Consider the following 27,734-nt stretch of genomic DNA (forward strand, 5'->3'; position numbering starts at 1 on the left):
GGACTTTATAGGAGATCTGAGTTTAGCTGCTGCTGTTTTAGTGCAGACTGAGAGGCCTGAAGAACTCAGAGGAAACCCTTTTCTTTAGCCCATAATGGGTTACAGCCAGCTGTGCCTGTTGCTGCTGCTGAGCAGCTACACATTGGCTCGTAAGTGGGAAACTTTTTCCTTTAACCCTAACCCTATAACATTAATGATACTTTTTTCTGTGTGTCAGTAAGCCATTACAGTGATAGCGATCCAGAATGCACGGTACCAGGACCCTAAAGCTCAAAGTGGAATTGTAGTTTCCTTGTTTATACCTATGGTTTACAATATGGCAATGTGTTCTGTTTGCGGGTTAATGTGATGTACTGGGACAAGTATGTAGCCAATAATCCTCTGAGTTTCAGTTAAAAGTAATTGGACTTATCTTTTAGAGATTTTAAAGATGTTTTACCTATCATCCAAGATGATTATTCAGTTCTAACAGATTTTTCTAACAGAACAGTATTGGACTAAATCTGTCTCATTAATTGCCACGCTCTGTCTTAATGTGTAATCCTTTAACACAAAACAAAACCTATAAACCTTCAAAAATAGCTGCAAAGACAAAAACAATCTGCATAGTTGGTGTTTGTGGCTCACACAGTTCCACACAGGTTGTCATTTTGCTCATACAGATAATATAGAGACAGATTTTGCTCCATGTTGTGACTCTTCATCAGTCAGAACTAATGAGACATCTTGAGTGAGAAGCGAAACATCTTCCAGATGGATAGGATCAAGCTGGTTTAGCTAAGGATGGATGGATGGTGTAAAATCTCATTCATGCCATTTTGGTCAGTGTGTTTGGATTGTTAATGCTGGTGCTTTAAAGTGAAATAAATACTCTATGTAACTTTCCATTCCAGGGCAGGAGACCATTTTTCACTTTGTCATTATATTCAGCATTGCGTATTGATTTATTTTATCCTTCACTCTTTTTTTGTTCATTTTGCAGAGGACAGCAGTGACAATAATGAACAAACTTCAACATGTCTTCGTAAGTTCTTCTTCACTCATCAGTTACATTCACTTTAATTTGAAATTAAGTGTCTGTTACCAAACCAACAAATCCGACAGCCTGAAGTTCCCTCAGTGAAGACTGCTACTAAAAATTCAAAGAGTATAAATATTTTTAGCTCTTCAAACTGTGATATTCTGGAAAACTCTGGACTCTCTCTCTCAGGATTTTGTGTACCTGGAAAAAGCTGAGCTGTGTGTGCAGAGGCTCGATACAAACAGACACTTTGGCCTGCTAACAGATCAATGGTGGATGCTAACCTGATAAACACATGACCTGTTTTCTGGAGACAGCAGCAGAGGCTCATGAACTCTTGTTCTGTGCTATTTATGATTTAGAACAATAGCTGTTGCATTAATTCGCTGCTGCAGGGTTCAAAGATCTGATGGATATAAATAAACAGGAGCTTATCTTTAATCGGCTTGAAATGATACCATCATTGATCAGCACCTGGAGCTTTGTACTTTAAGGAACACAGATCAAAGAGGGTCAGTGTGAGTCAACATAACCACGTGATATTATCTTTCTGCAGTGGCATCCAGATTCAAGGCCTATAAGAAATATGTGTATCAGTATACGACAGAGAGCCGGAACGGGGTGGTGGGCACTGCCAACCTCAGAAACGGCCCTAAAGTCTCTTGTCAGGTACAGGACTGTTTCTTTTACTAGTTTACCCGACAACAGAATGCTCTTATCTAAACCCCCTCACCGTGTCTCTGCTGACCATGTGTCTGCTGTCACATGTCTTTAGGTCGAGATCGAAGTCCCACAGATCTGCAGGTTCATCATGCACACCAGAGGCTGTGTACTCAGTGAGGTGTCTGTTATGGACCCCCAGGGCCAGCCGGTCTACAAGCAGTCCCCTGGCTCCGACGCCTTCCAGGCTGCCATGGAAAAGTTAGTGGAAAATGTTCTTTGCGTGCACAACTGAGATTTAAACCAAAAGTGTGGAAGGCGTTTTCATACCAGGGCTGCCAGATAAGGAACAGAGTTTAGACTCACAACAGTCTTTACAGCCAACATGATCTCTGTTTTTATACTAAACAATCTATCATGTGACAAAGTGAAAGCAACACAAAGCTGTGAGTGGGGTGCAGCTGTCTTCAGTGAAAAAGCATTAATACACACTGGACTGTACACAGTAATTATCCAGCAACATAAATAAATAAAAATAAAAGCCCAGTAGACAGCTATATCTATAACTATCTACTGGACTTGTGAACACGATGCTGTGGGTGGAGACTAAAAACTGAAAGATGGACTAATAGAAGCACCGCTCCACATGGAGGATGATGTTGCCTCAAGCAGCTGTAACCAACATGTTAAGGGCTTAAAACGTGATCTTCCGTGAACATTATGCAGTTTGTTTCTGCTGTCTCCAAGTGGCCAAAGCAAAGGTTCAATCAAAGTTAGATATTTACAGTTTTTTCCCTTTGTGTGTAACCTGACTCTCCAGATATTTTGCATATCATTGTTTTCAACTCACTGGAAATGTCATGTTGAGGACTAAAGTCAGCTTTTCCTCAAACCTCTACCTGCAACAGCCACTGTAAAGACTCATTGGACAGCATAGCTTTGTTTTCCAGGCAAAAACAGAAATAACAGCTAGTAAAATATATCACTGAAAAACTTCTGTATAACTAGTTCTGAGCACCTGTTTATTATCAATGATTGGACTATAAAAGTCTTACATTTGGCTTATCTTTCAATCAAATCTGATTTCACTACAGTTGTTGAACAAAGCAATTGAGCACACCTTGGATAATCCCAGACCGCCCTTACAGGACTCTGGTGCTTGTGAGTTGTCTGACAAGGCCTTAATGAGTTGAAGGTGATTTGACACATCGTCTAACTCTGGAAGTGTCATGCACCAGTGACTTGACCAATGTACCGATCTGTTCCTCTTCACACAAGCTTCTGTAAAATTGGTTTAATGAAAATCTCCAAGAGCCATTTATGCTAGTAGATTGTCTGTAGTTTAAAATAGTCCATTGAGCTCCTTTGCAGGTAAAGTTGGGCATGAATTGTAAAATCATGTTTGTGGGCAAAATAAAGTTTTCGTCACCATCAGTGAAAACGTCCTATCAAAACAAGTTTCCCCCAGTCACGATTACGCCCTGATGAGTCACAACATCTTAGTCCAACACAATTATTGTTAGTTGTAAGGATTATTATTAATTTTTAGGAACACAAACAACCCATATCTTTTTTTACCCTATACTATACATACATATGTGGTCTAACTAAGCTCCTATTGCCTTAAAATGACTCAGATGTAACTCTTGACCACAGCTTCCTTCAGAATATGCAGATGTATAAAACCTCTGCCTCACATGGGGCAGGATCACAGCAGCTCACCTCTGACTGTGTTCAGACACTGTAAAAATCCTCTTCACAGCACAATGGAAAGCTGTAATATTCCAGAGTTAGAATGGTTTAACACGTTTACTGCAAAATGTCACTAAATGAAATGGTCTGTTGTTGTGTCTTCATCCAGGAATGCTCTGAAGTTCAGTGTGGAGGAAGTCACTGACGTACAGCTTTATCCTGAGAATGACGAGCCGGTCAACATCCTCAACATCAAGAGAGGAATAATTTCTGCTCTCACTGTGCCAATCCTGGAGGATGAACAAAGCAGCTTCATGGTTGGTATCCTCTCACAACCTCAACAGGCTCCTCTAAAAATACAGTGCAGATGTTAACAGAGCAATCCCAGAAGAGGAAAGACAATAAATATCTTTGGCTGCTGTGTTTTAAAGCTAATGTTGATGTGCTAAGCCTCTGAATGTTTACTTTATTCTCTTCCAGAGCACAGTGCATGGCCAGTGTTTAACAGACTACGTGGAGAACGCTCGGAGGGATATTGCCACAGATGTGACCCTGTCCAGAGATCTGTCTCAGTGTGACCAGTTCTACAGCAGGAAACTATCCAACAGTCCCCTGGCCCTGCTGCAAAAACTGGTGGGCACTGTGGTTCTCTTCATTCGTGTCCAGTTGTGGAATGAGTGCTTATCATAGCTAAGTCTGAAGACAAGCAAATACTAGCACTTAGTACTCATGTAATAAGACAGCTTTTTACAGTCAGCAGCCCCATAATCGACCATTTCAGTCTTTCTGTTTCCACTGTAGGATCCAACAATGTGCCCAAACAACAACAAACAGTAGATACTGGACGTAACTCCAGTTCTATTAACTGGAAATGAAGGATGGAGGTTTTTTATGTTAACCTGTATAGTGAATGTCACATTCTTGATGGTGATGTTAGAGAGGAGAAGACGGCTGCTAGGCAAAGCCACTGGGATAGCAGGAAGTTAAACTAATCAGTATTTGTCTTCTATCAGTTCGGAAGCCACTGATTCTGGGGTTTTTCTCTGTAATACAGTCTGTCAGCCATGTTTCCATGTAAAACATGAGGATGCTTTTCATGCTTGAGTCTTTGTCTTCATCTCCTCCATCTTACTACCATAGAGCGAACATTTCCATGATAACAGACGGAAGAGCTGGTCTATCAGCCTCTCTCCAAACTCTCTCTTCCTTCCTCCTCTTCTTTTTACTCCAGCTTATCTCCCTCTATGTCTCTTCTGTAGAAATTTCTCTGGAATATCATGTTTCATCCCGGCAGTTGGGCTGCTCAGTGGTATAGTGGTTATCACTTTCGCCTTGCAGCAAGAAGGTCCCTGGTTCAAATCCTGGGGTGGGCCTGGGATCTTTCTGCATGGAGTTTGCATGTTCTCCCTGTGCATGCGTGGGTTTTCTCTGGGCACTCCGGCTTCCTCCCATAGTCCAAAAATATGCTGAGGTTAATTGATTACTCTAAATTGCCCGTAGGTGTGAATGTGAGAGTGATTGTTTGTCTGTATATGTAGCCCTGTGACAGACTGGCGACCTGTCCAGGGTGTCCCCTGCCTTCGCCCGAGTCAGCTGGGATATTCTCCAGCACCCCCCGTGACCCGAGTGAGGATAAAGCGGTGTATAGAGAATGGATGGATCACGGCAGTTATTGAGAGCACAGTGAGATCAGAAGCTCCTGCTGGTAGTAAACTATATCCATCTGGCTCCGTTGCTCCGCAGGTAGAACTCCACTGAGCAATGGTAGCAATGGTTCTTTACACTCCATTTCCTCTTCTCACTCCTCCAAGATAATCAAAAAAAGTAGAAAAAAAACACATAAATTGCCAACGATTGTAAAAAACAAGCTAAACTGAAAAACACATGACTAAAAAGCTGCAGCATCACCAGCGTCCTCTTGCGAGTAAGTATATATCTACCCAAGAGGTACTTTTTAGTACCTAAAAAGAGCTCTGAAAGAGTCCTACAGTCAGTTCCTGCAGTCGGAACACACAAAGGTTTGGTAGTCCTTTAAAGTTGCTGCATTGGAAAACAACTCGTAACATAATGGTAAATGGTCCCCACCTATGGAGCACTGTTTAAACCTTAGATTCCAAATGGCTTTACAATGTGTTTGTGATGTTTGTGTAGTCACACCAACACACCAACAGCATGCAGGAGTCAGGGACTGAACCGATGACTTTGTGGTTGGTATATTAAAAGATTTTACTGTAATAACATAGTAATGACTACTGAGTACAACTGGGTTGGAAGATTAAATAACCTTGACTTATATATTAGTATGCAGTTAAGTATGTTGCTGTATCTGCCCTGGAGTATAAGATCACTGTGGCAAAGTCCTGACTTTATTGTTCCTGCAGTGGCATTGTTGTCCCCTTAATTCACCTGCTGCCCTGCTGTTACATTATGATGAATACATCATAGAGGTATTTAGCATCTATGTGAAATGAAAAATAAGTTCTTCTCACAACTGGTTAACTGCAAAAATGCTTTGCTATGTTGATTTAAATATTCTCTTAATGGTTCAGTCATAGCACATCACAAACACACATACGCACGTGGACAAAATTGTTGGTACCCCTCAGTTAAAGAAGGAAAAACCCACAATTCTCACTGAAATCACTTGAAACTCACAAAAGTAACAATAAATAAAAATTTATTGAAAATCAAATAATCAAAATCAGCCATCACTTTTGAATTGTTGATTAACATAACTATTTAAAAAAACAAACTAATGAAATAGGGCTGGACAAAAATGATGGTACCCATAACTTAATATTTTGTTGCACAACCTTTTGAGGCAATCACTGCAATTAAACGATTTCTGTATTTGTCAATGAGCGTTCTGCAGCTGTCAACAGGTATTTTGGCCCACTCCTCATGAGCAAACAGCTCCAGTTGTCTCAGGTTTGATGGGTGTCTTCTCCAAATGGCATGTTTCAGCTCCTTCCACATATGTTCAATGGGATTCAGATCTGGGCTCATAGAAGGCCACTTTAGAATAGTCCAACGCTTTTCTCTCAGCCATTCTTGGGTGTTTTGGCTGTGTGTTTTGGATCGTTGTCCTGTTGGAAGACCCATGACCTGCGACTGAGACCAAGCTTTCTGACACTAGGCAGCACATTTCTCTCCAGAATGCCTTGATAGTCTTCAGATTTCATCGTACCTTGCACACTTTCAAGACACCCTGTGCCAGATGCAGCAAAGCAGCCCCAAAACATTACTGAGCCGCCTCCATGTTTCACCGTAGGGACAGTGTTCTTTTCTTCGTATGCTTGGTTTTTGAGTCTATGAACATAGAGTTGATGTGCCTTACCAAAAAGCTCCAGTTTGGTCTCATCTGTCCAAAGGACATTCTCCCAGAAGCTTTGTGGCTTGTCAACATGCATTTTTGCAAATTCCAGTCTGGCTTTTTTATGAGTTTTTTTCAGCAGTGGTGTCCTCCTTGGTCGTCTCCCATGAAGTCCACTTTGGCTCAAACAACGACGAATGGTGCGATCTGACACTGATGTACCTTGGCCTTGGAGTTCACCTTTAATTTCTTTGGAGGTTGCTCTGGGCTCTTTGGATACAATTCCAACGATCCGTCTCTTCAATTTGTCATCAATTTTCCTCTTGCGGCCACGTCCAGGGAGGTTGGCTACTGTCCTGTGGGTCTTGAACTTCTGAATAATATGAGCCACTGTTGTCACAGGAACTTCAAGCTGTTTAGAGATGGTCTTATAGCCTTTACCTTTAAGATGTTTGTCTATAATTTTTTTTCGGATGTCCTGGGACAATTCTCTCCTTCGCTTTCTGTTGTCCATGTTCAGTGTGGTACACACCTTTTCACCAAACAGCAGGGTGACTACTTGTCTCCCTTTAAATAGGCAGACTGACTGATTATGAGTTTGGAAACACCTGTGATGTCAATTAAATGACACACCTGAGTTAATCATGTCACTCTGGTCAAATAGTTTTCAATCTTTTATAGAGGTACCATCATTTTTGTCCAGGCCTGTTTCATTAGTTTGTTTTTTTTAATAATTATGTTAATCAACAATTCAAAAGTAATGGCTGTTTTTGATTATTTAATTTTCAATAAATTTTTATTTATTGTTACTTTTGTGAGTTTCAAGTGATTTCAGTGAGAATTGTGGGTTTTTCCTTCTTTAACTGAGGGGTACCAACAATTTTGTCCACGTGTGTAAACATTATATTTTTGTCTCCAGCACAGCCCCATGTCTAAGCTGATAACCAGCACTCAGAACTGCAACTATCAGTTTGACAACAGGGGAAGGCACATCACCACAGCCATGTGCACAGAACAACACATCTACCTGCCCTTTTCTCATGTGTAAGTTGGGAAATTAGTACATATATATGTGTATATAATGAAGTGCGTTGTTTTAGCTCATCTTTTAATATACCTTGCAGAGACAATGGAATATCATCTGTGTTAACCCAAGATCTGAGCTTTCAAAGTTCCAAGAGAATCAACAACAGAGTATTTGGTGAGTGATTGTGTCCTGTATAGCTTTGACTTCACATTCCATACTCTGGTCGTGTATCTCATTTTACTGTGAAATGCTAAAATAATGTCAAACATGTGTGCACACAGATGTGAACCCCAGCCAGAGCAAACCACTGCACTTTGAAGACCCTGAGGATAAAGCACCAGTCCAAACAAAGGACGCCGTTCTGAACACCTTACGGGACCTTGCAGCTTTGCCGGGCACAGACCAGGGTCAGAAGAGGACCAGCCTTTTCCACAAACTGGTGTCCAGCTTACGTGTCCTGAGGAACGAGACCCTCAGCCAGACAGTCCCTGAGATGCGAGAAATATCGGGCTGGCTCACTTGGCAGGCCCTGATCCAGTGTGGGACCGCAGAGTGCACCAGCGCCATCCTCCAGGTTATTAGGACCATTGACGGGGTGTCCCTGGAAGTGGACGCTCTCGTCTATGGGTTGAGCCTCCAGGCTAACCCTGATGCAGCACGTGTCCGAGACATGCTCAGCATGGCTCAGTATAAACAGAGCAAGGCGATCATGTACGCTCTGGCAAACACAGTCAAGAAGTAAGTAAAAGAGGCGGATTCATGGATGTCTTTAATGTCTTGTTGTAGTCAGCTGATGTGAGTTTAACAACACATCCTTTATCCTGATCTCAGCATCTGATTATATCTCTCTCTTGTGTACAGGTTCCATGAAGGAGCGGTTACTCCAGTGGTTACAGATGTGTCAAAATTCATGGAGACACTCTTAAATGACTGCTCATTGGAAATCCAAGATTATGACTCTGATTTTCCTCCTGACCCTGCAGAGTCTTCCTTCCTTGTCCTGAGGGTACTGACGATCATGCGAGCTCCCTGCATAGTTTTGGCTTCACTAATAATGCTCTTTAATGAAACCTTGTTCAGGGTTTCAGAACCCAGGTTAAAGCCTACTTTTTATTCCAGGTTGTTGGTGTCATGGGTCAAGCCATGCAAGCTGCCAGTCCTGACCTGATCTCCTCTATTTTGCGGTGCGCTCAGAAAACAGACATTTCGCTATCCAATCAGAAGGCAGCCATACAGGCCTTCAGACTGATGGACATTAATGATGAGGTACAGGAACTCACACACATCCACACAAACACACAGTATGCACATCGTATGTATATATTAGAGCATGCTGTAATTACAAGACTCCTGAGACCATATCCTTTGGTTGCCCACAGATCAGAAACGTTCTCATGGAGGCTTACCAGGACGCTCAGAGCCCCGTTGAAAAACGCTTAGCAGCTTACCTCATTCTGATGAAGAACCCGGACTATACGCTTGTTAGTGATGTTGTCAAAAGTTTGGATAATGAGAGAAATGAGCAACTCAGAAGCTTTGTGATCTCCCACCTGAACAACATCCGCAACTCTGATGAGCCACAAATGCATCAGTGAGTAGCTAGCCAGCATTTATTTATACAGGTCAGCCCAATGCATGGCTAATGCATGCATGTCTACTTTATAAAAAAATTATTAAAAATCTTTCATGCAAATCTTATTTTGTATATCACACTGTATACACCAAACCACAGAAGACAAAGCCAGCAACTACACTGTTTAAAATAAAGTTGTTTTTACGATAAAATTCCAGCAGCTGTGGTCACCAGAACGCTGCAGTAAAATTACAGTACAACATTTTCTACATTTACGGTAAAGAAATGTATGATATTATTGAGTTTAGGGTTAAAACATGCTTCATTCCATATTTTACTACAAAAAATATTTTAACCTTTAAATTATGAAAATTTACATGAAAATACTATATAAATTAAAGATTGTGTAGCATATTTTAAATATTACAGCATATTGCATTAACCAGAAGAACAACATGTACATTTAAAAAATATAGTGGCAAAATGTTTAAACAAAGCTGGTATTGGTGCTCCAGAAAGTTTATGTAAGCAAATGTGGATGGATGGATGGATGGATGGATGGATGGATGGATGGATGGATGGATGGATGGATGGACGGACGGACGGACGGATGGACGGACATGGACCATTTTGGACTCATTGCTAGGAGCACTTAAACTGGTGTGCATATGGGTCCATATATTATCATTATATGTGCAAAGTTACAGCTGCTTCCAGGCCGTTGATATGCTGAAATTTTACAAAATATTAGGCATATTTTGCCTCTGAATGTTACATGAAACCAGCCTCACATTCAGTTCAACATAACACTGAGTTTTTACATTTGAATAATAATATTAAAATTTGAAAAATTATTTAATGATTAATTCCTGGAAGGGATTAATTAAAGTAGTGTTTCTAAATCTTATAGTACATGGAAAATGGACAAGGGACAGAAACCCTTTGCCTGCAACCCCCTTTTGCTTTGAGTGAAAATAGAAATCCTGCTGTTTTGGCATGACATTACCTCACTAAAATATGATTTATTCTTTTTACTAAAGACTCAGGGAGTACATTGACTTGGCCTTAAAGGACAAGCTCTCACCTCCAAACAAGGTCTTTGACGGCATGTCACGCAACTACAAAATCAACTCCCCCTTAGGCTCAATCCAGAGCAATATCATCTTCGATGACGGGGACACCCTACCTAAGGAGATGATGCTGGAGACCACTCTGAAGGCTTTTGACTACAACTATGACATTTTTGAGGTATGATTTTAATAGCATGTTTTTACTGTTTGACATAATCACACAAATCAGATGTGCAAAGAGCTTCAAAGATTTAAAATCTCCCATTTCAAGGTCAGTGTTGAAGGGTCGGGATTTGAACCAACAATTGATGCTCTTTTTGGAGAAAAAGGTTTCTTCCCTGAATCCATCTCCAGAGCGCTGTACATGGCAGGAGACACCGCCCAGATGCTCAAAGACATTTTGGACAGAACTGTCCCTCAGCAAGACAGAAAGAAGAGACAGGTGAAAAGATTCTTGGACACACTTTAAATGACTGTTTATGAATACAACCTTGTATCTGTCCTGTAAAACTACATCTATTTCATCACCAAGGTTGCAAAGTAATGAATCCTAATCAGTATGGCTGCTTCATTCCATATGCACGCGGACTAAAACACTCCCTGGTAATATCTTTTCAGGCTCCACAAGACCATCTGAAAGCGATCACAGAGAGTTTCCAGAGGCTTATGAATGATCTGCGTTTTTCTCCAACACCTGAAGCCACTGCCTATCTTCGGCTTCTGGGGAATGAGATTGGCTACATGAAGACCTCTGAAATGAGAAAAATGGCAGAGACTCTGTTCATGTACTTCCAGATCTTCATCAGGATTCTGCCTGGCTCGGTCTGATCTTCTGTTTCTAAATGATAGAAAAACATTTTTGCATGCAAAAAAACAGCATAGAGTATTTATTCCTTAGAATCGCAAAAAAACAACAAACAAATAAACTTGAAATCTAAATGATCCATAGCTTTGGCAGGAGGTTCTTTGGCCAGGTTAATAAAGCATGATGTAGTTAATGTTTGTTTTGTTCAGCTTCTTAACTTAGCATGTTAGCATGGCATCGTTCGCTAATTACTGCTAAACACAAAGTGTTGTCAGAAATAACTTGGAATGTCATTAATTTGGCAGCTATTAGGTCATAAACCGAAGTATTGACAGAAATTTTGACCTAAAGATGACTTGCAAAGCAAAGACACTGCATCTTTAAGATATGAAGTGAGGACCATAGATTTCTATTTAAAATATTACAGCAATTCATCAAACAGCTGCCAAAATATATGAGTCTAGAGAAGACTGATGGACAGACTGAGTCTATGATGAATCACAGCAGCCACAGTGATGTTATCCATTAGTTTGTGGACTGTTTGAAGACTTGAGTTTGACTTTTTGGTGTTGTCAAATTGGTCATTTTGAAACAAACAAGAGGTGGATCTGACTGAGAACTCGACAACAGTGCACCCAATTTGGCTCCAAACTGTCAATGACATGATAGTCTCCACTAAAGCATAACCTGCTTTATGATCTATTTTACTCCACAGTGAACCAGAAAGTCCAAAAGGAACATCATGCTGTGTTCAAAAAGTCTTGAAACTAACTTGTTAACACTGCTGCCTGTTGAAAGAATGCAGATTTAAGGCACTCCTGTGTTGCCTTTACTGTTCAGACCTGAATCTTTTATATACGGTCCATGGGTTAAACACAGATAGCACGGCATGAATCAGGTTGTTAGCATTACAATACAAACCTGCAATCTTTTCAAATATTTTTTTAACATAGCACATCTTAAACCAAACAAAGTTGATCTAAGACTTTTCTGTAAAACATATTTTTCTTATTCTAGTTGTATAGCTATTTAAAGTGACATTTGATAGTGGACTATGACACCATTAAATATGATTTTTTTTTCATGATACCTGTTTTTGTCTCCAAAAGGCCTTTATTGCGTTGACGTCTAACACTGAAAATGAAGTCTTTGCCCACTACATCTTCATGGAGAATGCATTCGCTTTACCCACTGCCTCTGGCTTCCCTCTAAAATTCTCTCTGGCTGGTGTATTTGCACCTGGAGCCAAAGGAGGCCTGGTTCCTTCAGCAATGGTGAGACAGCTGCTCTTCAACTTATGTTTCGTGTAAAATTAGATCATAAATGTAGAAGTATGTTCCCTGTGAATGAGTGTTTACAACTGCTCTGCTGTATCCTTCTCATTGCAGACAGATTTGTCCTTCATGCCTTCAGTTGGGCTGGAATTCATCACCCAGATGGGTGTGCACATTCCAGACTATGTGGATGCAGGGATTGAGATGCACACAAACATGTACCATGAGAGTTCTCTCAATGCCAAAGTCAGCATCAACAAAAACCAGATTAAACTGTCCATTCCTGCTCCTACTTCCAACACTCAGCTGTTCAGCATTAGGTCAGTGCCACCTCTTTCAGATGATGTGAAATGCTTTCAGTGTTTTCTGTCTCACTGCTCTGCGCTCTCTGTTTCAAACTCAGCAACAAGCTGCTGTCCGTCTCATCTGGTCAAACAAAAATAGTGCCATCCCTGGTGGAGGACCGCACTGACTCAACGGACTGCCAGCCGCTATTCACTGGTCTGAACCTCTGCACCATACTGCGTTATTCCAATGCTACATCCACCGACCAGGCCCCATATTACCCTCTGACTGGAGAAACCAAGTAAGAGGAAGCTACTTCAGAAAAATAAATAAATGATGAAATATAGTAAGACACAAATATAATTAGTGTCTCCTTTTCAAATCTAATATGTAAGTAGTTGCTGTAATCAGCTGATGTTACACTAATCATGATCACCTGACAGCTAACAGATCAACAGAAGTTGATAATGTGTGCCATTTTCTGAGGTTTGCGATGGAAATCCAGCCTACAGGGAAGGTTTCAGAGTACACTGCCACCATCACTGATGAAACACTCAGAGAGGGGAAAAAAGGACGTCATAAAGTCGAAACTCTGAAGCTCACCCTGAGGGCAGAAGGTAACATAAAAGATTTAATGTTTGCATGTGTGTTTGTGTGCAAGAATTTAGCATGAGCCAGTCCAGTAGCCTGAAAACTATAACCATATTCAGCAGTTACAGAGCTCACAAATATCAATACAAAACATTGACCCTTCTCTTAACAGTCACTACAACTCCAGTATAGGTAGGAACTTCAGCTGAAATGGTCCAGAGTGAACGTATGTCTAAAGGTTAGACACATAATTACTACTACATTCTTTTGCAATAAGTCTAAGTCCAAGGCGCAATCAAAAGGTTCTAAAACTGCACCTATAAAAACAGCACTGTACCTGATTTAAAGTTGGCTGTGAAGTAATCACCTCTGTAGCATACCCTCCGAAAGATGGTGAGAGACTCGACTGATGTTTTTTAAATTTATTGCTTTTTCACAAGCAATTCCGTGAACCAACATGAGAACTGACAAAATAAAGAGAAACAAAGCAATCGCATTTCAGTCTCACAACTCTTCTATATTGAAACACAGTGCGCTCTTAAACTTAGCAATGCTATAAGTTTGCTAACACTTGAGCAGACAGCTAGCACAGTTTTTCTACATATCTATCATCTACAACATTACAATCATAAACATAACGCATACACACACTAACCTTGTGCCTCTTCGGGGGGTTGCAAAACATATACATTCAATGTCTGATGCCTTAGCTTGAACTTTTATGGCTTTACGTTAACTCATTCATCCGTAGAGAAGCGACTGTGATTCCCGGCAAAACAATGCAGACAGGAAGCAAACGGTGGTTTTCAAAATGAAATCATAGTAACATAAAACTGAACCACTAACTCCAAAAACACCAGAAATGTACACATAAAGCAGATAAAATTGCATTTCTTAACAAAACCCATATAATAAACTCAGCATATGTGAAGATTATGTCACAAAAAATGCATTTTGAATGAAACTTTAATTTTCTAAAGATAACTGGCACACAACAAGCTGCCATCTGGTGGACAAAATGAGACATAGCACGCATAAAACAAAATGGGTTTGCTACAACCTCATTGCAGCAACATAGTGCTCCTGCCACACTTCTGTTTCCATTCTGGCCCCATTCTGCAAGCATGTCAAGAACCCTTTCTCTTCTTTTACATCCAAACAGTGACCGCTGAGGTGAAATTGCACTTTGGGGAAGAGTAAGAAGTTGTATGGACCCACATCTTACAAGTAGGGTGGGCAGAGAGTGACAATTGTGTTGTTGTGTCTGAATACCAGCACTGTGAGTGCAATGATCCTCATCTTGGGCAGAATGTGATCTTTGGTCTCAGCTCTTAGTGAAAGTTCAGATGCACCCTAACAGTGACCAGGAAATCATGTTTAACACATGTCTGTGTGTGGATTGCAGAATGTCACATTATCCTGGTTGATGACAGTTGGTGTTCTCACCTGTTGTGTTCAAGTACAACAAGAACAGTCAGCGAACGTTTTGATCAAGCCATGTTTAACCTGCAAATGTCTGCAGATGGCTGGACAGATCCTGAAGCCACCGGCTGCCACTGTGCCGGGTGATCAACATTTGCTAATGGGTTGAATTTCTACTGTTTCTAGGTGAAGATTCAGTCGAGGCCACAGCAGCACTGAAATACAACCGCAATAAGAACACTTTGTCCACTGAGGTCGTCATTCCTGACTATGACGTGGAAGCAGGCATCAAACTGGCCGTCACTAACGGTGATACTGATGGAACAAAGATGCGAGGTATCACCATCGACGTCACCAATAAGAACATCCCACAGCTGACTCTGGTTGGACGCACCAGGTACATGTTGCACTGCAGACAATACCTACAAGCTTCTTTTTATAAACCAATCATCCGTCGTTTCTGATGATAGATACTGCTACTGAAGACACATTCAGGAAGTGCTGTCTGTTGTTAGGAGACAATCTGTTTTTTAGTTTGGAATGAGTGGATGAGAAACATCCTGGAAAATCAAACTCATTAACAAATCAAGTTGCAGTCTTATCGAACGACGTGTCCTTCTGTTCATTGTAGACTTAATATGATGAGAGATGCCATGCTGCAGTTGGAAATGGGCATTCCCTCTCTGAAAGCTGATGCATCTGTCACTGCAAACCTGAAGAAGGATGAGGATGTGCTTCTCGACCTGGAGACAGTTGTCCACTTATCTGAGACATCCTACCAACATAAGACTTCCCTAAAATATGGTAACTAGTCAGTAATGTTTGTGATGCTGAGGAAAGATTGAGAACATTCATCATTTGTATATTTGAGGGTGCTTTTGAATTTTCTTTTCACAGATAATGACAAATTTGAGGTGGAAGTGAAAACAGATCTGAACTCAGACGTACAGAAAATGATACCAAACCTGGAGGATCATCACAGGAAGTTCCAGCAGCTTATTGATGATATCTTGGACCAGAGAGTCACAAAGACTGACATGAAACTGCGTCACATAGTCACCAAAGGCATCGAGGTAGCGTTTTTGACATATTTATTAATCTAAAGAAGATATTTTTGTCCAACTGGTCTCTTGTTTATAATAATATTTTATGGACTAAAACATTTTGGTGGAATCTTTACCAAGGCACTGGCAGGCTTGTGAATAATGAAACTATTTAATGTTGTGTAGCAAATTTAAAGAAATATTTCAATGAGCATTGCACACATTTAACTTTACTGGACTATTGGGGGACAGATAACTAAATCATAGAATATCTTTGTACTACATGTATTTCTCTTCCTTCTAAACTATCTACAGTACCCACAACACAACTTAAGCCCAGTTTGAATTACTGGAAACTCAAGATTGCCATGATATACATGGTCTTTACAAGTGTATTTATACTTTTGTTGACTGTAAATTAATACCAATTTGCTCAAAACCTGGAATGGAATGGAAACCACCAGCTTTTGTTGTCCTAAATGCGATCATTTGGAGGCACACACTCAGAGAAACAACCTGAGGAATGTCTTCATGGAAGAACAGTCAAAAGACCCAAGACCCACAGAGATTTTGTCTTTGCTCATCAGTTGTGTCATTTGTCAACTTTGTTTGAAGCCAGAAGTCCTAAGAATAGTTTTTTCTAGCTAAAGGAGAAAATTCAAGCTAACTTTCCAAGCTTTGTCTCTTCTTTGAAGGCTGATGCTTCCCATATTTAATGTCACTGTTTTCAAAACCAATAGCTTCCTACAGCGATATAAATCAACTACTGTGTAAAAATGACCCTGGAATTACTTAACATTTACACCTCAATCTTTTGGGTGTGGGCACAATTTCATTAAGCATAATATAGCTCTTAGCTCCGTCCTATAGCAGCTGTAGAGACAAACAATGCATCTTTAGACTTCTTTCTGTGACACACAGGCACTAGTCAGGACTGCCTCCTTTAATGCACTTTCTGTTCATAACAGAGCACAACTGAACACATTGCTTTTTCTCTTAACTTGCACTTTAAAGTGTTGCACAGCTTTGACAAAGGCTCATACCCTGAGTTTGTTTTAAGCTTTTCAGTTTCTGTATAAAGTGAGATGTATTTTTCTTCATGTCCCTCTGAAGGCAGGGAATATTTGGCTGGACAAACTTACAGCAAGCATGCCCTATCTAGCAAACCTGCGAAGTAAAAGGAGCATCTCAGATCTCACCTTGCCATCCCCTCCTGACAAACTGTTTCTGCAATCGTAAGTGTTTAAAACTGAGCTCGAGAAACTTCATTTGCTCTCTGATGTTAATGGAAACGTTTCATCTAATATGCTGCGTTCTACATCTACAGTGACAGTTTGTTCCGGTACCAGTTCAACAAGGACAAGTTGGCCATCTCGGTTCCTCTTCCACATGGAGGCAAAAAGTCAGAGGAACTAAACATTCCAAAAACTCTGTCTACGCCCGTCATAGATTTACCAGAGATAGGCCTCTATATCCCAGCCAACAACTATCCACTACCATCATTCACTATACCACCTTCTTTGGATTTCACTGTTCCTCTCCTTGGTCTGGCTGAAGCATCTACCAAGATCAACAGCAACTTCTACAGCTGGGAGGGATCGATCTCTGGGGGCAACAACACTGTTGATGACCCCAGCTACGTTGCTCAGTACAAGGCCATTGGTCAATCACCTTTCAACTTACTCTCATACAAACTTGAAGGTAAACACGCCATTACATTTATTTTTTATTTTTTACAAGTTATTGAATATAGCTGTATTTGTGGGTTGTTTGTTGTTTGCTATTCTCTTGGAAAAATAGTCATGACATAAGACTTTAGAAGACATTTGCTGATAGTTTCTTTAAATGCTGCTGTTTTGTGAAACTGTGCTTCTAGCTGAAAGGATGGGGTCCGAAGCTCAGAGCTGCATCTTTGCTCATGCTTTTACAGATAATACATTACAAAATAATACAATTTTTCTCCGTCTCTTTCAAGGAGCCGCAATGATGTCAGGAAGAGCTGATGATAATCTCAAGTATCTTCTGAATAGTTCCTTCAGCCATATCCTCGTTGACACAAGTCTCAGCATCTTAGAAACATTAAGGGTTTCTAACAAGTTGAATGCGAGAGCCAATTATAAGTTTGAAGCCTCTAGTCCAGTAGGCTTGCAAGCCTCTCTCTACTACTCTGCTCAGTCCACATCCACTCTAGATTCAGATGAAGTCTCAGGAGATGGTACCGTGGACGGATTACTTAAAATAGGTTCATTCTACACTAATACCTCCTACACTCAGAGTTACAACCTGCGTCCAAGAGATCAAGAAGGAAGGGGAGAGTCCACCCTGCACTTTGACTCACCAATCCTCAAATTTCAGAACATGATCCGTGGAGTCTATGCAAATTCTGAGTTGAATATTATGTCCAAAACCAGTGCGCAGAAGGACATGTTCAAACATATAGCAGAGCTCAAGTATAAAGATGCACAACTGATTCTAAAGTGCAATGCTGTTGCCACACCCATGGGGAAATCACTAAACAACAAAGTTGAGCTCGGTGTATCCAGCCAAATGGCCCTCATCAGAATTGAGTCACAGGCAGATGATGACACAAAAAGGGCATACTCACTTATAACAGGGTCCCTGGATTCAAATGGACTTGAATTAAACTCTGAGGGTTCCCTCATCTTTAACACAGGTCGTGGATTGCATAAGGCTACTGTAAGAATCGGAAGAAGTGGTCTGACCACAAGTGGAACCAACAGCATTCAATGCAGTCCTGTGACACTGGAGAATATCTACAGTTGTGCCATAGACAACAATGGAGCATCCATGGACTCTACTACCAAAGTGATGGCTGATGAGGGCAGAGGAGAGCTGATTATTAAGAGTAAAATCACAGGTGCTGAAGCCTCCATGTATGGGGATCTTACAGGACATGCATACGATGTAGCCACAACAAACAACATGAATATTGTACTGAACAGAGGGACTCTGACCCTTACTGGCAACACAAAAGGAACATTTAAGCAGATGAAAACAGAAAATAGCCACACTCTGACCCTCACTCTGTGGACAGTCAAACTCCACTCCAACACTAACAACTTCATCTGTGAAGACATTTACTACAAGCAAGGCACCAAGGCTGATATTAAACCATTTGTTTTGAAATTTGATATGACAAATGACCTCAAGTTTTATGATGTCAGTTTGAACAATGAAGGTCACATCAGGCTTGAGCCAATTAAAGTGGATCTCAGTGGAAGTACGACAGGAGCATATAGAGAAGAACACAACGTTAAACATGCCTACGAACTCAGCTATGACAATATGGCTGGTACACTGAAATGCAGCACATCTGGAAATATAATGGAAGCCCAACTAAGTCACAACTGTGAACTTGAATTTGCTGGACTTTCTTCAACATCAAATTGTGAAGCAAGAATAAACTCTGAACCCCTGCGCTTTGACGGCAAGATTCACACCATGGCACTGCCTTTCAGCCTCACTATTGATGCTCTTGTGAACAGTGATGGAGAAATTAACCTACATGGAAAGCACACTGGACAGCTCTACAGCAAGTTGCTGGTTAAAGCTGAGCCCCTGGCTCTCGCATACTCACATGACAGCCGGGTATCAACCACACATAAACCTCGAAGAAGGGAGTTTTCCACTAATTTAGACAACAAATGTGAAGGTCTTCTGACTCCAAATGAACAATATCTGACTTGGAATGTAAAATCTAAACTGAACGACCATGCTTATAACCAGGACATCAGTACTTACAACAATCCAGAGAAGGCTGGATTCGAGTTTTCAGGAGTAATGTCGACAGATGTTTTCAGCAGATATAAAAGATCAGTGCCTGAAACACAAGAATTCAGTATGACAGGATTCATCAAGTATGACAAGAACAGTGACTGTCACATTATTGAAATTCCATTCATTGAAAGCTTGCCTGCTGCTTTCGAGAAGCTCAAAAACACACTTGCACAAGCCTTAGAATCGCTGCAACAGTTCATCCGGAACTTAGATATTAATCAGCTAATCATTGATTTCAGAGCCAAATTAGACGAGATACCAGTTCAAGTGAGTGATTTCATGCGAGAAATGGACTTGGAGAACAAAGTCGATCAAGTTAAAGTAAAACTCGATTACTTGATTAATGAGTTTGCTGTAACAATGGAAGACTTGGAGCTTGCAATGAACAATTTGAGAGAGAATTTGGAATATTCTGTCACAGACATTTCTACCAAAATTAGAGATCTAATCCTTAAAATTGAAGAGTATGTCAACTCAGGGCAACTTGCCGACGATATAACAAATGTACTTTCCCGAATAGGGAATGGGCTTCAGGACTTTGATGAAAAATATAGCATTAAGCAGTCATTTGTCAAAGTGCTAGATGTCATCGAGGACATCGTCAGACAGATTAATTTACAGAAGCTGAAGGACAGCAGTGCTGCCTTCCTGCGAGAGTTAGATTCTAAATATGGCATCTTGGAAACAATCAAAGACAAACTGTCTGATTTAAAACAAGCCATTGACAACTTTGACATCAACATGTTCTTGCAAGATGTAAAGGACTATCTTCTCTCAATTGATTGGGCTGCATATCTTGAGCAGCTCTCATATAAAATTCCCTCCTCACGGGTAAAAAAAGTATTGGAATCTATGAATGATGTTATTGTCAACTGGATTGACGAATATGAAATCCCTAACAAACTCAATGCAGTGTATTCCTACTTCAAGGATCTGCTCTTAAAATATGATCTTGATGATATATTTAAAGATCTAATGGATCAGGCTGTTACTCTTGTGAAGGAATTTAAAATTGAAGAGACAGTGCAAACAGGTGTAGAAGCTCTGAAATCGATCAAATTTGAATTTGTTTATAATAAAGTTATGGAGTTTCTGCATAGTTTGACGAGCCAGCTCAAAGCAACTGACTTTAAGAAAAGCATTGACGACCTCAATGAACATATTTCTCTAATGCTCAAGTCAATGAAGGAATTTGACTACAATGCATTTGTTGATGAGACTAACAGGAAGATGGCTGAACTAACCGAATATATCAATGAGCAGATTAAAACATATGAGATTGTGGAAAAAATTGAGGCTGTTAGGGACTTTTTCAGAGAGATCCAAAGTTCCATCGTTACATATTTGGATGAACTCAAAAACACAAAGGTAGCTGATGCTCTAAAAAAGCTGAAACGTGTAATTGACACTACTTTTTACAATGACATTAAACTGAAAGCACTGGATATACTTGACGACATAAAGCAAAGGATCTCAGACATGGATGTTAGAGATGAAATATACGTTTACCTCCAAAGAGCAAGTGAATCCTACAGAAATATAGTTGCCTACATTTCTGCACAGTTTGATCGACTGATGGAGAAGATCCGAGAAGTGGCAAAAAACAATGATGTCATTAACCAGATAAAGCAAGCTGTAGATGGAGTTCTCGACAGACTGAAAAGTGCTGAGATTGAAGTTCACACTTTTACTGTTCCTCTCACTGATCTTGTCATTCCAGCATTTACAATCAACCTGAACAAACTCCAGGATATCAGCATCCCATCTCAGATTTCACTCCCTGAATTCACTATTCTCAACTCATACACAGTCCCTGCCATTATTATAGACTTTGATGAGATTAAAGCTAGAATAGTTGCAGTCATAGATGACATGAAAGAATTTGAAATCCAAACACCTGACCCAGAAGACATCTTTGGTGACTTAAAAGTTCTGTATTTATCTGAACTACCAGATCTTACCTTTCCAGAAATAACACTTTCGGAGATAAAATTTCCAGCCATCAACATCCCCAAATTAAGTCTGAACAACTTTGAAATTACAATGCTTCCAATTCCAGAGATAAAATTTCCTGGAGTTCCCAGTGACGTCTGTATCCCAGTATTTGGCAAACTTCATGGAGAATTTAACATTAACGCCCCACAATACAGTCTCGAAACTACATGGAAACTTGAAAATTCAACGACAACACTGAAAAACCCGCAGTTTACAGCCACCATTACTTCTCAGGCCAAATCACCAATTGAGCCCCTGGAATACACGTTTGAAGCCACTGCTCAGTTGGAAGCTCCGAGAATGAAGAAGCTGCTGTTCTCAGAGACGATGAAAGCTAACCATATGGCCTTCTCCATTGATCATGAAGGGTCTTTGACACTTACTGGTTCCTCCGCTGAGGCTTCTGCCAAGACTACTACAAAGGCCACAACCCCAGTGTACACAGCAGACTTGATCAATATTATGGCATTTACTTTAAGGAATGGAATCTATGCAAACACAGACACAACCTACAACCACAATCTGGACATCCCATCAATTGAAACTTCAAGTCAGGCATCAATGCAGCAAATTATAGCAGCCACAATGGACTCTGGCAAAATTAGTGTGAACAGTGAAACTACTTGTAATGGAAAATGGTCTATTCAGGACTACTCTGATGAAGGTACGCACAAAAGTAATGCAGAATTCAACGTCGATTTTAACACTGCAAAGTTAACTTTTGCAGGAGAAACAGACTGTAAAGCCGTAAAAGCGAAACAAACACTGACTGCTGAATCGGTGATCCTAAGCCATATCACTGTTGAAGCAAGATGTGAAGCCGAAGTTCCATCTGTCAAGAAGAGTGTTACGGTTTTACATGGAGAGGCTCATATTGGGGACTTGAAAGTTGCTCTAACAGCCTCTCATGACGCTGAATTTACCGGAAATCTCATTGGATCCATGTCTAACTCGTTGGAATTCATGACCCATCCATTTGAGATTGTTCTTGATGTGAAGAATAAATTAAACTCCAAGATCTTCTTCCCCCTCAAACTCACTGGTAAGGTGGATCTCCAGCATGATTATGGCGTTGTATTGAACTCTGAGAAACAGTGTGCATGTTGGTTTGCTTTGGCAAGATTCAATCAGTACAAGTATGGCCATAACTTCACAGCAGAAAACAATGAAATGGACATCCTCCTCCTCTCTTCAGCCAGTGGAGAAGCCAATTTAGACTTTTTGACCGTTCCTCTCTCATTCCCAGAGATAAAAATACCTTATGTTGAAATTCAAACCCCTGAGGTTATAGACTTTTCTCTGTGGGAAAATGCTGGATTCAAAACCTTGCTTACCACTCCTCAGCAGTCCTTTGATATGAACCTGAAATTACAGTATCAGAAGAACCCTGATACTCACAAGTTTGAATTATACCTGGAACCAATATACAGTGTAATCAGTGACAACGCCAACATCATCCAACGTCAATTTGAAGAATGTAGAGACAAAGTAGTTACCCTTCTAAAAGATTCATACAACCAAGCAAAATCACAGTATATAAAACACAAAATTGACACTTCTGGTATGCCTCCCAGAATCTTCAGAGTCCCTGGATACAAAATACCAGTACTGAACATTGAGGTTTCTGCTTTCAGGGCTGAGATGCCAGCCTTTAGCTACTTTGTTCCCAAGGAGGTCAGTACACCGAGGTTCAAAATTCCAGCACTGGGTTTCTCTGTGCCGTCCTATACGCTTGTGTTGCCATCTTTGAGGTTTCCTGTCATCCATGTTCCAGACAATTTAAGTGAAATCAAACTGCCCACTTTCACACTACCAGACATTCAGAATAATGTTGTGATCCCAGCTATGGGTAACATAACTTTTGACTTCTCCTTCAAATCTCCTGTGATTACCATAAGTACTAATGCAGGCCTTTACAATCAGTTTGACATTGTTGCTCGGTTTAGCACCTTCTCTTCATCTGTGTTTGACATACTGAATGTAAAAATTGATGGTACCACAAGTTTGACAAAGAAGAGAGGACTAAAATTAGCCACGACTGTATCCCTGGAGCACAACAACATAGAAGCAAACCATGAATGTGCTGTTAGCCTCAACAAAAGAAGTATGGAAGCTTCTGTAGCCAACAATGCAAAAATCAGTTTACCTTTCCTCAATCTGGAACTGAATCATGAACTCACTGGAAATACCAAGACCAAGCCAAATGTTTCTTCTAAGAAAAACATAAAGTACATGTTGAACATTCCTCTGATTGAGTCTGTAGGCAAAGGAAATCTTGAAATGATTTGGGACCTGGAAGCACTGTCTTCTGATGTATCAGTGGAGACCTCTACCAAAGGGAAGTCTGACATAACCGTGATGGACATTTGGAATTTTGCTGGAGATCTGGAAAATGGAGCCACTTTCTACCTCAATGCAAATGGCCTGCGTACGACTGTCACAACAGCCTTGAATTCAAACATTAACAAACAGGCCAAACAAAAACGAAGCTCAAACAACAACATCTTCATGTTTTACTTGAATAAGAACTTGGCTCTTGAGGTTTCCTTGCGCCGTATGTTTGCAACAATTGATTACACGAGTACTAACAATGTGGATTTTGCATCTGTCAGTACAACTGGAAAACACAATCTTAAAGGAGAACTAGATTTTGTTCCTTTAACAACCTTGAAGACTGCACTAAACATCGATGCAAATCAGCCAAGTAGTCTGGGGAATGTTGAAGTCACTCAGAGCATCAAGCTTGCTATTAGCTCAGAGAAGCAGTCTTTCACCTGGAGTGGTAAGGAACAGCTGGCATCACTCATCCATGTTTGTGATTTACTCATGTCCAATGATGAATCTAATGTACGCATGGACTTGACTGGATCTGTAGAAGGCCATCTAGCATTCCTGAAGTCAGTGAAGCTTCCTGTATATCAAAAGACCCTCTGGGATGTTCTCAAATTTGATCAGGTCACAAATATAGACAAATTACAAATACTTCAAATCTCTTCTAGTATAGTATACACGAAGAGCATGGATGGCTATGTTTACACAATACCATCTACATTATTACAAAATGGTGTCATGTTTAATGTCCCTGAAATAAACATTGCTCTGCCTTCTTGGGTAAAATCAATTCCAGAATTAATAAGCAAAGTAGACATGAGATTTGAAAACACTGATGTCCCTGATCATATCACTCTTCCACCTGAAATCAAATTTCCAGCCTTTGATGTTCCCTTTACCACCCTACATGTGGAACCCTTTGGAATTGATCCTAAAAATCTCCACATCCCAAAGGTGATCACCACCAAGGAATTTGAAATCATGCTGCCTGGCTTGCCAATAATATCAGTTCCCAGTTACAGTATTAACACAGAGTATCTACAGGAAAAAATGTCATTCCTTTTGATCAAGTTGCCACAATACGAAGTCACAGTCTCATCTTTCACGCTACCAAAATCATTTACAGTCGGAGAACACACCTTCAGTCTAAATGACATCACAAACCAGATTACAAACTTTGAACTGCCAACCATAGTCATTCCAGAGCAAAAAATTGAAATCCCTGAAATGGCTCTACATCTGCCTTCAAGTTTGTTTATCCCAGCTTTTGGTGCCCTTGGTGCCACTCTGAAGGTTTCCTCCCCTATTTACAACGTGACAACAACTGTCAATCTGGAGAAACAGGGCTCGGATCTCATAACTTCACTGAATTCCCTCTGTACTTCAACCATGAGCTTCTTGGAATATGACCTCTCTGGTAAGACTGGTGTACATTACACTTTATCTGTTAGGTCACTGTGAATTATTACATCGAAGTCTTTGCAATCAATAAAATATTTTATTTTGCTTATTTTTCCTCAGCTACTGCTACCATCAGATATGAAAATAGAGTGATTAATCTAAATGGGAAGTGCAACTTGATTCACAACGATGTAAACGTTAATTGGCAACATATTCTGGCACAAAATCTGAGGTATGTGTACACAGTACATTTTGTAGTTTAGTTTCTGATGAGACTGTAAATCTGGATGTCTTTCTTATAATCTTTCATCTTTAAGAAAAAAGAAAAATTAGAATTAAAAATACTCTTAGGTTCGAAATGATTGGTTCTTCAATGTGATATGCTCTTAAAGCCACTCTGAGGAAGAAATAAAAAGGAATGGTATCACCTGGCTTGTCCTTGGGGACAAGAATTTTCTTATTTTGGGTAGGAGGTCTAATTACAGCTGATCTTCTTATCCTTAGTTAAGCAGGATGGATCTCCACATACTCTGATGAAAAATTCTTTTTTTTTCAGAATGAAACGTCAAACGTCCCTCACTGATGTGATGTAAGGGTTTATTTTGATTCTATTTTTGCGTATTTCCACAGTTCTCAAAGCAGTTCGGGCTCATATGTTGATAAAATACATATTGAAAAATATGTCTAGTGACAACAGTTTTTCTGTTCTGAAGGGAATCTCGTCATACTCTCAATGTTGACATCATCAGCCGGACGTTTGTTGATGGGAACTTCCGCTTTGCTTCCCGCAAAGATGGCGTCACTGCATCAATATCTTCTCCATCATCTGGCTTCCTTGGATTACAATTTCAGCGGAGGTCTCCATCGCAGCTGTATGGAAAACTTTTCGGTCGCTACCTGGTAACACAATCATTCACCTCATTCATTTTCATTGTATTAACAGCAAACAACTTTTACTGACTGATAATTTGTGTTGTAGTGCAACTTGGCACCATCTGAACAATTCTTTTTCTCCATTTCTTCCCTCAACTTCAGTCTTCTCCTGAAAAGGACATTGATGTTCTCACTGCTAAAGCCTCTCTGAAAAACTCAAACAAGTTGGTCTTCCAGATGTCATGGAATTGGGAGTTCTTCCATGATGTAATTGAGGGCACTAAATACAGGATTCCTGCTATGACAAACGCTGTGCTCAAGTTCATTAACAAATATCACTTCGATCACTTCGGCTTTAATATTCAGCGAGCCGGCATGAAGATGAAAAACACAGTTTCTAATGTCATAGAAAGAGGATACCATGAGGTTTCTATGTCTTTTGACACACTGCAGGATTTAGTCTTCAGCCTTGCTGACCAAGGGAAAAACATGTATAGGAAGGCTTCTGACGGCCTGATGTCCATGAATGTACAGGATGCCATAGACAGACTGGTTCACGAGGCTAGAGAAGTCATGAAACTCATTGAAGATAAAATGAATGTCTTGCTAGATGAAATCACTCAGTTTTTGAGAGACAGAAAGCACTCAGTGCCCAGATGGGAGGGACCGCTCATCATCCAGGAGATATTCCAGGAAGCTCGTTTGTCTGTATCGAGAGTCACTGACAGGGTGATCCAAAGGTTTTCCAGCCTCACGGTGAAGATTTCTACATACATCAGAGAAGTCGAGTTCACTTTACCCGGAATTGATGTTGTTGTTAATGGAAATGAGATATTGGATAAACTAGAATCTGTATTTAGCAAGCTACGACATCCCATTAGCAGGCAGCTCAGTGTGATTCACAACAGAGTGACACATCTTTTCCAAGTTATTCTTGAAAAGGCGGAGGATTTCATCACCTACCTAAAAGATAAAAATGTGGACATTTCTTCTGAAGTTGATGCCATTCATGCAAAAATTGTTCAGTCTTCAAAGCAACGCATTGAGGAAGCAAGGAGACATGTGGCAGAGTACAAAGACCTTCTCAAAATGAGGATTGAAGAGGTGCATGGGGCTTTAACTATGGAGCGCGTATATACTGGTACTGAGAAGTTGATCGTTACTCTACAAATACATCTCTATGAAGGACTTCATGAAGGTGCAGATCTAATGAGGAGGGCATCCCAGAGCACTGCACCATACATTACAGTTAGCAATAAAAAGGCGGACATTGAAATTCCTTTACCTTTCCTTTGGAAATCTTTTAACGACTGGCCGAAACAATTCAGACAGTAAACTCTGGCTGATGATGAAGTGATTTTATTATGGCTGACTGAATGTGAAATTATATGTCGTTGTTTAATGCAAGTAAAAACTGCTTTAAAAGAGTCTTTATTTAGTAGCTAAAAACAAAAGTTAATCTTCTGTAAAAATTTGTACAATCATAGCTTGCCAGTGTTTCACGTTAGTTTCTGTTTGTTGAAGATGTTTAATTAAATGATGCTGAATGCACATATCTTT

At 40.3% G+C, this 27,734-nt stretch overlaps 1 protein-coding gene across 2 annotated transcripts; it reads left to right on the forward strand.

The window, feature by feature from the left end:
- On the forward strand, nt 1–27,727 carry apoba (apolipoprotein Ba). 2 transcript variants are annotated; one of them, XM_022199426.2, is made up of 29 exons: nt 27–149; nt 983–1,024; nt 1,578–1,690; nt 1,797–1,942; nt 3,543–3,690; nt 3,854–4,006; nt 7,606–7,730; nt 7,811–7,887; nt 7,995–8,451; nt 8,575–8,719; nt 8,833–8,979; nt 9,093–9,304; nt 10,327–10,534; nt 10,628–10,798; nt 10,975–11,178; nt 12,271–12,435; nt 12,550–12,755; nt 12,839–13,021; nt 13,207–13,337; nt 14,920–15,130; nt 15,365–15,537; nt 15,631–15,806; nt 16,890–17,011; nt 17,104–17,477; nt 17,752–25,317; nt 25,422–25,533; nt 25,858–25,890; nt 26,015–26,201; nt 26,337–27,727. In XM_022199426.2, the coding sequence occupies exons 1-29, from the start codon at nt 95–97 to the stop codon at nt 27,507–27,509; spliced, it is 13,215 nt and encodes a 4,404-aa protein (XP_022055118.2). In that variant the 5' UTR covers nt 27–94; the 3' UTR covers nt 27,510–27,727. The 2 variants fall into 2 exon arrangements, with proteins under 2 accessions (XP_051794814.1, XP_022055118.2); XM_051938854.1 differs by lacking the exons at nt 12,271–12,435; nt 12,550–12,755; nt 12,839–13,021; ... (9 more) ...; nt 26,015–26,201; nt 26,337–27,727 and having other exon boundaries at nt 1–149; nt 10,975–12,041.
- The last annotated feature ends 7 nt before the right edge of the window (nt 27,728–27,734 follow it).

This window comes from Acanthochromis polyacanthus, chromosome 1, assembly GCF_021347895.1.
Source record: "Acanthochromis polyacanthus isolate Apoly-LR-REF ecotype Palm Island chromosome 1, KAUST_Apoly_ChrSc, whole genome shotgun sequence".
Classification (NCBI taxonomy): domain Eukaryota; kingdom Metazoa; phylum Chordata; class Actinopteri; family Pomacentridae; genus Acanthochromis; species Acanthochromis polyacanthus.

Bases quoted from the DNA above. Each gene is read 5' to 3' on its own strand.
- apoba (XM_022199426.2), top strand. From the start codon at position 95: ATGGGTTACAGCCAGCTGTGCCTGTTGCTGCTGCTGAGCAGCTACACA. The intron at 7,731-7,810 runs GTAAGTTGGGAA...TATACCTTGCAG, and splicing joins TACCTGCCCTTTTCTCATGT to AGACAATGGAATATCATCTG. The intron at 13,022-13,206 runs GTAAGAGGAAGC...CCATTTTCTGAG, and splicing joins CCTCTGACTGGAGAAACCAA to GTTTGCGATGGAAATCCAGC.